Raw genomic sequence first — 15,951 nt, 5'->3', positions numbered from 1 at the left:
GAAACCTGTGCAAAAACAAAATGCAGGTGTGACGACACATTTCGTATCATTAATCTCCTAATTATCGCAATTAATTATTAATTCTCTGATAGAAAATACACTTTCCTTAATACCTTCAAAAGACACAGAAAAAAAACACTTAAAAAAACAAAAAACATTTTCTAAGTTTACTTAAAATGAAAACACCATATAATTTAAACAGACCAGATGAAGTAGCTTCAGTTACTTTTTATTATTATTTATTCTGGCAACATTACATCAGAAGCGTCAAATATAAAAAGAAAAGCTAAAATGCTGCTTCACAAGTGTACAAAGTATGATTGATGATTGGATCTTCGGATATGAGCTTTTAAAACATCAGATCAAACTCACTTAGTCATATCAACAAATCCATATTAAATTAAAATACTTTGAAAAAACCCACTTCCTGTCACTAGAGCAACATGAGAATGCACTGAAACATCTCCATGCCTATGTTTCTGCTTCTGTTAGTCGGGCCTTGTAGAAAAGCTGAAACCTCGGCAGTTAAACGAGTGACACTTGTTCCACAAGCAGCAGCGAGCCAGTACCCTCACAGCTCAAAACTTAAATTCACATTAAAACTGCACGCATTAAGCTTAATCGTATATACTTGAAGGTGCAATAGCAGCACACGAGTCATGTCACTGAGTGAATATACTAGTGGAGAAGAGCTGCAGATGTGGAGACCGTGGTACCAGTGTTGTAGTAAGCATGGCGATGATGGGGGGGGAGGGGGGGGGGGACTCTGCCCACAGCTGAGGACCGAACCTGAGCCAGCAGTCATGCATCTTTACCTGGTCAACGCTCACGGTTCGTCTGCAGGTCCACACCAACACCGCTAACACTCAAAGTCTTTTTTTTTTGTCATTTTGTATCTAACCCAACGCTTTGCTCTGACTCTCTGTGTGATTTCGTGTGTCAATGCATCTGCTCTGGTGCCCAGGCTCCAAGGATTGTGCACAGCTCCAGCTCCACGTGGTCCTGTTGAGAAACAGTCATTAGACCTATTTAAACGTGGTTCTCTTTGCTTCAATTGTTGCGAGTAATGCAGTTAGCCTACATGGAAAAACAGGTCTTTTTTTACATCTACTGTCTGTCAATGTCCCCTCGCCCAGGTCATGGTTATCCAAGTGGATCGAAAACGAATCAACTGGACTGTGTAGAGTTCTAGGAAGATGTTTCATCTAGGAAGTTTCTTCAGTTCCAAATGAGCTGGGGTAAGGGGCCAGTATAGAACTCAACACAGTCCAGTTGACTCATTTTCAAACTACTTGGATATTTACCTCCACTGCTATTTGTGGAAACATGGAAGTGTGGCAGCGTCTTCAAAGACAATAGACCCAGTACTACATTTTGACATTCCCACTTCTACATGATGTAACTCATCAACAAACCTGAACTCACTATATTGTACCCTAACTTCTGAGTAATCTACTGCTGAACTGAAAGCAACGACATTTTGTTGGCAGTTTCACTGCTGTGTTTTCTGTGCAATTACAATAAAATAAAGTCTAAAGTCTAAAATGTTCCTGCCTAGTACAGCGTTCAGAAATGAAGAATAATGTTGGACAAATCATTTTACAATTTCACGTGTTGACCAAAGAAAAAGTCTCTTTCTAAAGTTGCTTCATGAACCATGTTGAAATAGAAATTGATTCAAGATATTTTTCTTGCCAAGTCCTCATTTTCAGAATTCAGAAAATGAATTACTTTACTTTTCTGCACTCAATGTTATCTGCCTGGACACCCCTATCACTAGTCAACAAGTGCTCCTCTCTTCTGGAAATCATGGTCATCCAACCTGCTCTACACTTTCCTATCTCCTCTGCTACCTTCACCTACATGGGTTCAATCAATATTCTCTGTCTTGGAAATGCTATGGATAATACTTGAGTAATACAACAATCTAAATCGCAACACAATGATTAACTTCATTAAGGTATAGTAATAAAAACCAAAACAAGTTAGCCACATACTACAGGTCCTAACTTTGCATAACAAAAGAAGAAGATGGATTTCCAGTATACTTCCTCATCTAGACTAGAATGAATTAAAAAAAAAAAGAAAGACATTTTTTACTTTGGTAACAAAGCGTCACACTAATAACTGGGGCCACCATGGTGTACAGTACTTACTAGTGGGTATTTGACCCTCCAGAATTTGGTGGTACTGTGGGTTCCTGGTCTTTACTGTGACTGTGATCTCTTCTGCCATGACCCAAGACGCAGTGAGCACTGCCACACCCCTCGTCGTCCTCCTCGCCATCACTCTCTGAGGAGGATTCCCCAAACTGTCGAGGTTTCTCATAGATACAGCAGCCTGAGGAGGACACAACGGATTCAAATATGGTTTGCAAAAAATAAATAGATCCATGGAGAGCCAGTTAATTAAAGCAGGAGTGTAGATCATTTTAACACTACAAGGGTCTCATTTCTCAGCGTGTGCCATAAATAGAATCCAGTGAGTGTGAGAGCTCATTTACATTCAATAGAGCATGAGAGCAGTAAATAAAAAGCAATTATACAAAACAAGCAGAAGATAGATTTGAGATTCAAAATTGCCGGCGTTATGTCCAAGTACGAATTGTGTTTTAAAACTGCACGCTTTGATCTTTAAAAAAGAAAGAAGGAAGTCCACATACATTTCGAAGATCGCCTCCCCAGATGTTCGTTGTCCACCGTGTCACTGGACCACTCCACCTTCTTCTCCGTCTTCCTCTTTCTCAACTTGATTGTCAGGCTGCGTCCCTCCTGCACAGGCAAGACACTGTTAGTGAGCGACAACCGACCCAAACAGAGAACTATAGAAAGGTTATTTCAAAGGACTACTCTTTACATTTCAAATTAAGTGAAGGGAAAAAGACGTCTTTAACTAACTGCTCAAAACCTTCTAAAATATCTTGAGTATTGTCACTTGCAAACCTACTGCTCCGATTGACCAGAGGTTGACCTGCTTAATAGCCCATCACTCTGCCAAGACCACCAACATCATATTTAAAGTTCAAATTGTATTGGCAAACGCTTACAGCAATACTTTTACTGCTGTCATGTCATCTGATACCATAAGGAGAAAGTGTTTATGATCGCAACACATTTACTGATGATTCTTAAGAGATAGGAAGTCTGTGATCAGGGGTCAGGGGTCATTAAGCTCAGATCCTAGAAAGGTAATGGAAGCAGGACTTGTGACCATAACAATACCATATCTTCATGTAAGTAAGTAAGTAATTTTTATTTGTATAGCGCTTTTCCAGACCAGGGTCACAAAGCGCTTAAACAATCAAAACAATATTCAATAAAGTATATACTTTAAAGGGCAAGATAACACTGATAACACAACAGGAGTTCCAGAAAATCAAGGAAAAGCCTGAACAAATAAAAATGTCTTAAGATGTTTCTTAAAGGAGTCAGTAGATCATCAAACACAAAGAGAGAGGAAGATCGTTCTAAAGCTTAGGAGCAACAGCCTGGAAGGATTTCTCTCCTCTGGTCCTATATATGGTATATATATATATATATATGGCTATATATGGTATGTATAGGTTAAGGTTAACAGAATAGTGGACAGGTATTAGGGGCATGTATCAGTGTGTCGCACACAACTTGTTCTATTCATTTAACGTATATAAACCAGTTGTCACAGTGTATCAACAGTAGTTAATTCTAGAATCTAGAATCATGTGGATCTGACAGTCGTGTGTCACCAACGCTTTAAACAAGACAACGCGGCCTCTCAGTGATGTTAGAAATTCTTTTGACGACTAGCAAACGACAAATGAAATCCGTGTCCAAGATAATCCTGTGGCTCACCTGCTGGGGAGGCGGTGGAGTGCTCGTCTGCACGGTCTCCGTGATCGTCTCACTCGACGTGCCCGGAACCTCAGCCATCCCTGAAGCTAGCTGGCTAAAGCTAACCCAGATCGATCAATAGATGGAAGTTGGCTGAGGACAACCGTCGGGACTTCTTCTCGCGCAGAGTTATGGCGAATAGAAACCGTCCACCGCTCTCTTTGAAATGATATCCTTACGATCCTGTTAACGGACTGTCAATAGAATAGGTTCAAGCACTGTGAGTGTGATGGGATGTTGTCTTGAGTCAAGCACTGTTCTGTCATGAGGGCTGAACCGGAAGTATAAAAATATCATCAAAATATAAAAGGGTAAGTGATCATTTATTATTGGGAGATAAAGTATTTATATAAACAAAAAAAGAAAAGTGGAATATTCCACATGCATTTTAATTTTAAAAACGTAGTTTGCGACATTAAACATAAACAAGTGCTTTACTTTTGTTTACCGGGGGTGGCAGTAAAGAGCTATTGTGTCATTGACGACATGAACTAACTTTTTTCGAGAGTAGACGAAGAAACGCTGTCGGAAGAAGAGGATTTTTAACCGGGACGTGGGAATTTCATTTATTTACTATGGCAGCATGGCATGCATAGCTATATTATTATTATCATGAATGTGTCCAAGGATTGACTGAGGTGTGAAGAGCAGCCTTGGACAACGTTTTTAAATGAAAACCGAGGTGAAGGTCGTGAATCACATCAATAGTGTCGCTTAGTGAGTAACTGAACTACTGAAATATTATATACTATAATTCTGAGTCTGCATTACCGTCTTGCATAAACCTACCATCGCTTTCTGTGTGTCATTGAAGCATCTCCGAGGATGTGGAGGTCACGCCATGGTCTTGGTTTGACACCTAGGCTGATATTTCGCCACTTCTGCAACAAACCACCTGGATCTTCCACCTCCTCAAAATTACGACTTCAAGTGGAGAAACAAAAACGAAAGAGAGAGAAGGAGAAATCCATTTTGCAGAACAGCGTGAGTGACATAGCTGTAGATCTTCTTGAATCCTGCATAGTTCCGAGTCCTTTTGACACAGCAGTGACACATTTGGGGTAGTTTTTTGTTTGTTATGAATCCAGGAAATTATATAAATCATAATAAATATAAATGAGCTTTCCCTTCTTCAATTGTATGTTAACCGTCCAAATATCATATAAATGCATCTTGTCAACAACATATAAAAGTAATTCAAAGCATTGAAAACATATGCTACTGTACCCCCTTTTTAAATGATCATATTTGAAATTCAATGAGTTGTGACTTGGAAACGGAGTTGATTTATATTCTGTCAAACTTGACCACACATTTTTTGTTCACTTCCAGTCATCTGAAGAGACATTGAAATGGAGGGAGAAAGAAAGGATTGTGTACTCAGCTAAAACGCCCCTTGGGACAAAAAAAGGTGATTTGCTTAAGACAAGGTGCTACAAAAGCGTGAAATTTTTATTTACCTCCACATTATAGCAAAGCTTTTCCTCATTACAGATACCAGCCTACCTCTGCCAGCCTCCTACAGTCCGGAGTATGTGGAGTCCAGCTGGTACCAGTGGTGGGAGAAGGAGCAACTCTTCAACCCGGATCGGCATGTGAGGAAAAACTGTCAGTTTTTTGTCTAAAAAAAGTTTACAGTCTACTGTTGAATTAAATAGCTTTTTGGTCATTTTATCCTTATTGTAATTTTCTACTTACCTATAAAGTATTTTGTTAATCATCACAGTGACTTAATGACTCCTATTTAACCCTTTCTTACTGATTTGAATGCATCTCTCGTCATTTTAGGTCAATTACCAGGTGTCTATTGGTTATATGAGTTGGACTTTGGAATGCAAAGCAGCACCAAATATGTTTACTGACCCGTGCAATCATTTAGCATTTGCTTCTGGCACTGTGACCTTTTCCAATCCAACTTCTGGCACTTCCCATCAGACAGTGCTGCCGCATGTCAGCTGTGGACTCCATGGCAGATGGTTTTAAATTGAAAATCAGATTTGTTCTACAATATATTGTATATTCAGAATGAAGTAGCTTAATGATTGTCATTCAGATCTATGAATGTTCAACGTAGCGTCTGATCGCCATCTTAACCGTGGAATACAATGTATTACTATTGCTTTCAAATATTATACAGTAACTGAAGAATATCACATTTTTTCTATGAGTAAACCTAAAATTAAAACTAAACCCAAGTAACTTGTTCTGTCACTCTTGTTTGCAGGAGAAGACGCCCCATGCTGTGGATCGAACCTTCACTCTCTGCATCCCTCCTCCTAATGTGACCGGAACGCTGCACCTGGGTCACGCTCTCACTGTGGCTGTGGAAGACGCTCTGGTTCGAAGGTATGGAAAATAGTGTCTGGTACGGAATTAATACTTACAGTGTGCTTTAACTTCTTGACTAGGCGGAGGATGCAGGGATTTCGAGTCCTCTGGCTGCCTGGATGTGATCATGCAGGTATTGCTACACAGGTATGATATCATTCACTGATGGAGGAAATTGATTTTTTTTTTTTTTTTTAACAATGTTCATTTGCTTCAGACTGTCGTGGAGAGGAAGCTCATGCAACAGCAGGGGAAATGCAGACATGACTTCACCAGAGAAGAATTCTTAAAAGAGGTGTGGAAATGGAAAAAAGAGTGAGTCGTATTTACTTTTAGTGTGTCTTTATAATGAGTTTACATGAATTATGTGGATTTTTTTTTAAACTCTGGAGGATGTTATATAGTATTTTTACATTTGTACTAAAATGTGTTTTTTTCCTCCCGTGATGTATTTGCAGAAATAAATAAATAGTCGTGTAATATTCATCTCATGTGTTCGTACAGGAAGGGAGATGAGATCTACATGCAGCTGAGGAAGCTTGGAGCTTCTCTTGACTGGAGTCGTGCCTGTTTCACTATGGATCCTGTAAGATGCACTTTTATGCTTAAAAAAGATACATATATTTAGATTCTGATCATTTGCTGAAGGAAAATAAGTGATTTGTTTTAAAATGTTATTTTGACGATGTGTCATTGGACTCGAAACTGAAGTAAATACCATTGTGTTGTCCAGGCCTACAGCAAGGCTGTGACTGAAGCCTTCGTACGACTGTGTGATGCAGGACTCATCTATCGCTCAGAGAGTCTGGTCAACTGGAGCTGTGCTCTGGAGTCAGCCATCTCTGATATTGAGGTACCTAGACATAAAGTTTGTCTCTATATTTCTTACCCCAGATCCACACTAGAAATTGTAGTTCAATTTTAACTTGTTGCAGGCTGTTAAAATCAGCAAGAAGCATTGTTACTAAGAGGGTTTTGAATATTTATTTTACCACCAATTTGCTGCATATCAGATGACGGATTGGAGAAAAGTTTAATGACAGAAACTCTTGCACGTCCTGCTGTGGTGCAAATTCAAGTAGGCTGTGTACCAGTGCTGGTACTGTACTGAAAAAGTGTATGAATGTGAATGATCAAGTTATGTCTCTGGCATCTGTTGACAGCGTTTCTCTACAGGTGGACTACAAAGAGCTGTCGGGTCCAACAATGTTTAATGTTCCTGGTTATGAGGATAAAGTTGAGTTTGGGACCATGATCACCTTTGCTTACCCTCTTGAGGATCACAGTGAGTGTTGCCTTAAAATTCTTTTTTTTTTAAATTATGTAGTTTTGATGATATTAAAATATATATTTAAAATGATAATGTCTGCTGAAAAGGAAACAAAAAGTCTCAAGATCCTTTATTATCTGTTAGTTTTGAATCAGTCATGGAATAAATGTCATCTATTGAAGATCTCTATGACTGGTGGATGTAGATGTTCAAGAACTAGTTTGTCTGAAAATGTGCTTTCCACTCACATTCCTTCCCATGCTCAGGTGGAGAAGTGTCAGTTTCTACTACCCGTCCAGAGACCATGATGGGGGACGTGGCCGTTGCTGTTCATCCTGATGATTCTCGCTACAAGGTTGAATAAATTAATCCTCACTTCAGACTGAATTAAGTAAATATCTGCCAATCAGTATTATTTGATTTGAATCTCCAATCCACAGTAATACAAAAAGCAGTTCCAGATGTGAAATCTGATCAGTAAGTCTCGCCCCTCTTGTCATTGCACTGCATCCCCCACAAGGGGGTGCACAGACCACGACCTGAGGGGCTGTGATGCTGAAATGTATATAAATATATATATATTTGAATCTGTTGACAGGATTACAATTATTTTATATTAGTTAACCTCATTCAGTAAAAAACGGCTATTAGGTGATGAGATAGACTTTTTGAAAGAATAGTAACTAGTGACTATAATAAAACTTGTGTTGCAGGACGTCCATGGTCAGATGTGTAGACACCCGTTCACAGACAGACTGTTGCCGATCATCACAGACACCAGCGTGGACATGCAGCTCGGGACAGGTGAATACATCTGGCCTCTTGCAGGCCTCATCAGTGCCAGACTAACCAGATTGACATGTTGTGACCCGACCACAGGTGCGGTCAAGCTGACTCCTGCTCATGACCACACCGACTTCCTGATGTCACAGTGTCATTCATTGCCTCGGCTCACTGCGATTGGAGGAGACGGGAGAATGACACCCATGTGTGGACCTTGGCTTGAGGTACTAGAGGACTCAGAAACTTCTATTGTCAGTGTTAACACAACATTTGATTTATTCAGGTTGCCAAATGTTTTGCAAGGTGTCACATTACATTTCCATCAGAGCTTATTTAAACTTTGATATACGGTAAATTCAAGTTTTATGTGAGTTTGACTCATAAAGCTTAAATTTAATCTCTTACAAATGCATGTTTTCCTTAACTTTATTTCTGTTCACTGTAGAAGTGGAATTCTATAATATAACCTGATGTTACTGTTACTTCATTAAGTTTATTACAGGTACTAGCTTTGGTAAATGCTACATTGCTAAATGTTTTGATGATTGATGATTGAATATGCACCACATAAATCGCAGTAATTGTTATATTGCTTCTTAAATGTTTAAATGTTTATCCAGAGGGATTAATAAAGTCTATCTAATCTAAATGTTTTTGTTTATAATTCAATACTCTGACACTTACATTTCTTCATCCTCGAAGGGTGTGAAGCGATTCGATGCGAGGCGTCTGATTGTGGATGCTCTTGTGGAGAAGAAGCTGTTCAGAGGGAAGAAGGATCATATGATGAACTTACCTGTCTGCAGGTAAAGAAACATACCTTCTACTTAAGATTGTCCTATAAAAAAAAAATGATATAGCAAAAAATGCTAAGAAATTAAAAAAATAATTTTCTAACTCATTTGTGTTGATCAGAGTATTTAATGAGCCGTTAAAATAAACTATATGATTTAGAGAATTCATCTTCTCTTGTCACGTTTATTTTGGGTTTTTTTGTTTAGACTTTTGAGGGGGTTTCTATTAAAAAGGGTTGGACGACATTGTGTGCCAACTAAAATTACTGGAACCATCGTTCTCAAATGTGTCTTTGCACATGATCATCAGCCAATGAAAGTGATCCTTGGCAACCGTAACCCAGACCAGATGGAAGGAGAGCAAGAATAAGAATGAATGATCGTGGTTCCTACAATGCCTTAATCGGCATTAAATTGTCGTTAATCAACATTTCTCAAAATGTGAACAAATGATAAGTAAGATTTATGTTAGATTGAATTCTCAAAATATGTATTTATTTTAAAATAAATCATTTCCAGATTTAAACACAATCACAATTCCTGCTCCAACAGTGAAACTCTTGCATTTGGGATTCATTAGAAACTTGGGAAAGAGACGAAGAATATTTCTTCATGGCTGAAATTGTGTAACAGGCACAGTGTATTTTGTGCAGTTATGTTTTGAAATGCTAGCTCAAGTTTTAAAATTGATTTGACATTTGGAAATCTAAAGTCTGTAAGTTGAACATTTTTATCAAACTTGAAGAGGTTAAATGTCAAAGTTTTTGTTTTGACGTTTCTTGTGTCCAATTGTCTCAGTCGCTCGGGGGACATTGTGGAGCCTCTTCTGAAAAAGCAGTGGTTTGTCCGCAGTCAGGAAATGGCTCAGAAATCTGTCAAGGTTAGTCAAAAAAAACTACGCCTGCAACATAAGTTTTCCTATCATTAAGTGTCAACATAAATGATTTCATGTCATCAGTCTGTGGAGGAAGGTCATTTGGAAATCATCCCTCACCTTTACACCAAGAGCTGGAAGAAATGGATGTCCAACATCAAGTATGTCAGCTCTTTCTTCTTCATGTATAACCTGGAGTATGTCTGATCCACCTGTTGCTGTGTCATTTCAAATACTTGTTTTGTTCTTCAGTGATTGGTGCATATCCAGGCAGCTGTGGTGGGGGCATCAGATCCCAGCATACATGGTCCATCTGGCTAATTCCTCTGGTGAAGAAGAGGTCTGACTTCATGTGAATAGTGACTAAACCTGAAGACTTTTTTTGGTAGCAGCTGTTTTGCTGTGTCTGTAGGAGCGGTGGGTTTGGGGAAGGAGTGAGGACGAGGCCCGGCAGAGAGCAGCTGTGAAATATGGAGTGACTCAGGAGGAGATCAGTCTGACTCAAGGTGTGATGGAAACCTCCTTATTAGTAGCCTTAAATGTCTGCGTCAGTTTTCGGACACTTGAAAACAAATTAAATATCAAAGTCCCTGTATCTGTAATGCATAATTATCATTACACATCTGTGTATTGGTACATCACGTTAAGAATAAAATGTCACTTATTAGTTGTTAAAAGTTTCTTTGTCTCTTGTGCGTCAGACGTGGATGTTCTGGACACTTGGTTCTCCTCTGCATTATTTCCTTTTGCAATGCTGGGCTGGCCTGAACAGGTACTACTGAATGTTCATCATCCTCTTACATCCCATGGTGCTGAATCACATAACTCTTCTCCTGCAGACTCCAGACTTCCAGAGATTCTATCCAAACTCTCTGCTGGAGACCGGCAGTGATCTCGTCTTCTTCTGGGTGGCAAGGATGGTGATGTTGGGCACAGAACTGACCGGACAACTGCCTTTCAAGCAGGTGTGGTTATTTCATTTTTTTAACTGGCAAATGTCTCTTGATGACATTGTCCATTCCTCTCGTCAGGTTCTGCTTCACTCTCTGGTGAGAGACAAGCACGGCAGGAAAATGAGTAAATCTCTTGGAAATGTTATTGACCCGTTGGATGTCATCCATGGAGTCTCTCTGGAAGTAGGTGTAATGTTTCATTTAAGGCTTTTTGTTTCATAAAAAAACGCATCTTATCTTTCACATTGACATAAACAATGCTGCATGCACGTGTTTTTAAATGTTATATATTTTTGTCCATAATTAATATAGTTCTATGTCTACACAAGGACGCATCTGTCCATATGCCAACAGTTCTCTCTCCATGAGAAATGATGTTTTCTGTTATCTTTCTGTCAGACATTAGAGCAGAAGGTAAAGCTGGGGAACCTGGACCCCCGAGAACAGAGGGTTGCCATTGAAGCTCAGGTTAGCTTCTCTCGTGTGTCTTTTGCACACACCAATATTTTCTAACTTATGTTCTTTGTTCACGTTACACAGAGGAAAGAGTTCCCCTCTGGCATCCCTGAGTGTGGCACGGATGCTCTGAGATTTGCCCTTTGTTCTCACAAGATGCAGGGTCAGCAACTTCACTTTCACTTTATTTGATGAATCATCCAAAAAAGTCATTATTCACTGGGAATCTTGTTCTTTTCTTCTGATACATGTTGTTGTTGCTTAACTAAACATCTGCTCACAGAGTTTACATTGTTTGACTAAGAAACAAAAATGACGAATGAACATTGCAGATAATCCTTCGTTGTTGTACTAAAAGTATAAATATAATTGTCTTTAATCCTTTCATCCGATTACATTTCTCTGCATCCATGAAGGAGAAGACATCAGCATGTCCATCTCTCAGGTTCTCAGCTGCAGACACTTCTGTAACAAGATGTGGCAAACTGTCCGGTTCACGCTGCAGGCACTCGGTGACATCCAAGTCCCAGCCGGGTCTCTGGAGGAGGTAACTCTCCGTCGTACTCTGACTTTTCTGCTGTCATAGCCAAAAAACTGTTTTGGGTGTGTTTGAGGAAGTCTTTCCTCATCCTGTTTTTTTTTGTCTTAAATCTGCTGAGCTGTTTCCTCACACACGACGCTATACCCATACCAGAACATCAAAAGATGTAATAAGCTGTTAATAATAAAAGTTAAGCATTATGCTGCAAAAATCATACAGAGGCTAATGTTGTGATGGGACATGTAGTAGTTACATTTTTAAACCAAATTTGGTGTAATATTATATATAAATTAAATGCTTAAATGAGTTGCACCAAATGCAACAATAGAACAATATATATATATATATATATATATATATATATATATATATATATATATATATAAGGTAAGGTAAAACTTTATTGATCCCTCAGGATATATATATATACAAAATATTTTTTATGTAAAAACAATAAATCTGTGTTTTCAGATTTAGTTTTTTACCTTGATGACCCAGTTTGAATGTGTTTAGTTTATTTATCCCCCGTTCAAATACCAAGTTTGTTTATGTTTAAAAAACAATACAAGAACAAGTTCCTTTTGTTGAAAACACTATCATATCGATTTCTTTAAGGAACAGAACATGATTGTGAAAGCAAGTTGAAATTAACAGAAATTATATAGAAGACTAGAATAGGGTTAACACTTCTAACTAAGCAACTAGTTCAAAGTTAAATAATAAAACATTTCATCATACTTGACCATAAAGGATGATTATCATACTGCAGTCAAAACTCGTGCAAAACTCATGACGTCAGGATGGGGTTTGTAAAGGGGTGAAGAGTTTGCTTTTAAGTTCTAATAAATATTATTCAAATATTGCAATACATCTCTTGTGATTGCTGTAGCTGTCGCCTACAAGTGAACTGGATCAGTGGATCTGCTCTCGCCTCTACAGCACGGTGGCGCTGTGTGAGCAAAGCTTTGACAAGTATGAGCTGCACACGGTCACATCTGCGCTTCACTCATTCTGGGTGAACAACTTGTGTGACGTCTACTTGGTGAGAACTCGGGATGATCAATGTTCAAGTTACTCGTGTCACTCTGATGTCACTCTGATGTCACTCTGATGTCACTCTGATGTCACTCTGATGTCACTCTGATGTCACTCTGATGTCACTCTGATGTCACTCTGATGTCACTCTGATGTCACTCTGATGTCACTCTGATGTCACTCTGATGTGTGTGTTTTCCTCAGGAGTGTGTGAAGCCGGTGCTCGCTGCTGCAGGAGACGCTGAGGAAAAGCGAGAAGCCGCCTCAGTTCTTTACCACTGTGTGTGTGTTTCTCTTTCTCTGCTCTCGCCCTTCATGCCCTTCCTCACAGAAGAGCTGTGGCAGAGGGTTCAGGTGCTCAGGGGCGGCGAGATGGCTGACACCAGCCTGTGTGTGCAGCAGTACCCCCGATCCACTCAGCTGGTACTGTTGCGTTTGATGCGTGGTCACAACCAGAAATCGATCACTTTTTATATTTTACTGCCACATAAAGGTTCTAAAACATTGTTCAGTACAGAATACTAAAGTTCTGCAAAGACAGTATGGATGGAGACAAGAGTGAGGGAGGATACAGTGAGAGAAAAGAGGGGAGTATAGAGTAGGGCAGCAGAGGGTATGGGAAAGAAATCTGGATCTGTTGACATCGTTGTGGATTTACTGGAAAAATCTTAAACTTTTCTGGTCTAGAGTCATTTGGTTCCTCGTCATAGATGGATAGTGAGTAGGACAGAGGAGGTATAGAAGTAATTAGGGAAAATAATAATGTCATTATGGTGGATTGCAAGTATTGCATCTTCTTCATCATCTTCTGATGGTGGGACCCAAAAGGGGCAAGGCAAACAATTGGTTGCTTTTATTTTGAAGGGCACAGGTTTTTGCACAATGTAAAAAAAAAAGAAAAAAAAGTGCCCCCTTTTTTTCTTCCAGATAATACACTGTTTTCCTTTAATTTAAACTTCACTGCAGATGAATAGATCAAACATGGTGCCCCACGCTAAACATGTATAACTTTAATGATCAGGACCTAAAAGTAAAATTGTACTTTACCCACCAGTGGGTTTTTAATCTCAACCATGACAATGGTCTGCTAAAGAATATTTTGACTTTTTGCTGTCAGACATGCGTAAGCAGAAAGGTTCCTCCACATATTTCATTATTTTATTGATCTATTTTTGTCTACGTTATAAAAGCATTTTTGTAAAACTTGAGACAATATTTAAGTGACCGCTTAACTCATGTCCTCATAGGCACACTGCCACTTCCCTAAGAGAGAAGAGGAATTCCAGTTGGTGAAGGAAGTGGTCAGAGCAGCTCGGTCACTCAGGGCCCAGTGTCCACACACAAAAGAAAGACCCGCTCGTAAGAAATGACACTTTATTGACACAGATGGATCCATTACTTTAGATGTGTATGTATAAAAAGTTTCTGCATGTGTGCGTTCTTTTGTGTTACAGTGTGGGTTGTTTGTTCACCTATACAAGCCAACATCCTTCAGACCAATGCCTCTATTGTAAGAATTCTGAGCAGAATCTCGGACCTCCACGTCCACTGTCCTGAGGGAGGAGAGGAGTTCCAGTCAGACCCCCCACCCAGTGGCAGCCTTGTGGAAGTGGTCAACCACACATGTCAAGTACACCTGCCTGCACAGGTGAACACCATCTATAAACGCATGTTTAAAACAATCTTTAAACAACATCTTTATGGCCTTGAGAATATGCTGTAGGCCCCCAGCACATGAACAAGTTATCAAGTAAAGTCGGTATTTAAGTCTGACTGAAATCTCAGAGACTGTTTACAAAGTCACAAATAAATGTTTCATTATTTTTGTGATGTTGTCAAACCTTTCTTCTGCACAAACATGTATTTTTGTTAGGAAGAAAATTCTGTCCATGCACCTTTTATTAAAGATGTTTTTACATTTTAAACCAGTAAAGCTTTTTTAATGTCGAAGATAACATAGTTAATCATAAAGTATATAAATATTTTAATAATGTAATTACCAGCATGTCTTCATTGCATTACAGCCAATCCTGTTAATCTTGTTCTTTCAGTCCAGCATAAACTTGGAGGACCAGATCATCAGACTCAACCGTCGTAGAGAGAAGATGGTGTTGAAAATGCAGGGGCTTCTGACTCAAGTTCAGTCGCTTGACTTTCAGACCAAAGTCCCTGCCCACGTCAGACTGCAGATGGAAGGAAAGGTACGGAGCAAAGCATAATGATGAAATGTTGCTTCTATACGTGTCAGTGTATGAGAGCCATTGTAGGTTGTTTTTTTGTCAATGTTTAGCAGTCAATAAATATCCAGAAAGGATGCTTATTCCCTCTCCTGTTTAAAGTTGTCAGGTCTACAACAGGAGGTGAGGAAGATTGAGGAGCAGCTGACATCTCTGGAAAAATCTAAGAAATAGAAGTTGCTAAAATGTACATCTATATGTGGCTGGAAATCCATTTACTCTGCAATAAATGACTTTTGTTTTAATAATGCACTGGTAAGAGTTATATCTGTATTTATTTCACTCATCAAAGTATTTAAATACAATTTTTGCTGCAGTCTATTACAAGTTTAAAAGTCCTTCTCCCAGGATTTTCCTTTCCAGATTTAGCAGTTTCTTTTTTTTTTTAATTTTTTATTTTAATTTTTTCAGAACAAAATGGTACATTCAAGTATAAAGTACATTGAAAAGAAAGATGAAATGCAAAGTAATAATAATAATAAAAAATAATAATTAAAAAAAACACACCCCAGGGAGCATACCCATCAAACTAGTTACTTTACAAAATACATATATTTTTCAAGAGTTAGAAAAATAAAATCAATAAATGCATTGCAACAGGGCAAATATGGAAAATAAGATGACATATCTCCTTAAATGAAATAGCTTCTAATTGGTTTGACATATTCTGTCCATTTCTGTTTGGAGTGCAAAGGATGACTTCTCCATCTTATAGATGTCGTAAACCATGTCTATCCAGTTCTGTCGTGGGAGGTTCAACTTGTAACCACTTCCTTGTGATACATTTTTTACTTGCTGCCAACAATATGAA

The 15,951-nt window shown here is 38.8% G+C and overlaps 2 protein-coding genes across 3 annotated transcripts; one reads left to right on the top strand and one right to left on the bottom strand.

Moving 5' to 3' along the window:
- Positions 1 to 213: 213 nt before the first annotated feature.
- ppp1r11 (protein phosphatase 1, regulatory (inhibitor) subunit 11) lies at positions 214 to 4,115 on the bottom strand. Of its 2 annotated transcripts, XM_087785911.1 has the most exons (4): positions 3,831 to 4,115; positions 2,663 to 2,771; positions 2,157 to 2,340; positions 214 to 1,002 (listed from the first exon to the last, which is right to left on the bottom strand). In XM_087785911.1, coding segments are annotated over exons 1-4 (372 nt in total). In that variant the 5' UTR covers positions 3,909 to 4,115; the 3' UTR covers positions 214 to 1,001. The 2 variants fall into 2 exon arrangements, with proteins under 2 accessions (XP_087642037.1, XP_087642038.1); XM_087785912.1 differs by lacking the exon at positions 214 to 1,002 and having other exon boundaries at positions 2,156 to 2,340.
- Positions 4,116 to 4,393: 278 nt separating this feature from the next.
- On the top strand, positions 4,394 to 15,388 carry vars2 (valyl-tRNA synthetase 2, mitochondrial). The gene is made up of 30 exons (XM_087787445.1): positions 4,394 to 4,586; positions 4,684 to 4,853; positions 5,202 to 5,280; positions 5,364 to 5,464; positions 6,094 to 6,215; positions 6,278 to 6,344; positions 6,415 to 6,512; positions 6,702 to 6,783; positions 6,931 to 7,050; positions 7,374 to 7,482; positions 7,734 to 7,822; positions 8,181 to 8,271; positions 8,347 to 8,474; positions 8,953 to 9,056; positions 9,843 to 9,924; positions 10,003 to 10,079; positions 10,171 to 10,258; positions 10,331 to 10,424; positions 10,620 to 10,690; positions 10,758 to 10,883; positions 10,950 to 11,054; positions 11,271 to 11,339; positions 11,412 to 11,490; positions 11,744 to 11,874; positions 12,758 to 12,910; positions 13,108 to 13,326; positions 14,151 to 14,262; positions 14,358 to 14,551; positions 14,955 to 15,104; positions 15,243 to 15,388. The coding sequence occupies exons 2-30, from the start codon at positions 4,695 to 4,697 to the stop codon at positions 15,312 to 15,314; spliced, it is 3,171 nt and encodes a 1,056-aa protein (XP_087643571.1). The 5' UTR covers positions 4,394 to 4,586; positions 4,684 to 4,694; the 3' UTR covers positions 15,315 to 15,388.
- The last annotated feature ends 563 nt before the right edge of the window (positions 15,389 to 15,951 follow it).

Source organism: Callionymus lyra, chromosome 3, assembly GCF_982586985.1.
Source record: "Callionymus lyra chromosome 3, fCalLyr1.hap1.1, whole genome shotgun sequence".
In the NCBI taxonomy this organism is placed as follows: Eukaryota; Metazoa; Chordata; class Actinopteri; order Syngnathiformes; family Callionymidae; genus Callionymus; species Callionymus lyra.
The sequence above is the reverse complement of the archived record's forward strand: the minus strand, read 5'-3'. Positions and strand labels throughout refer to the sequence as shown.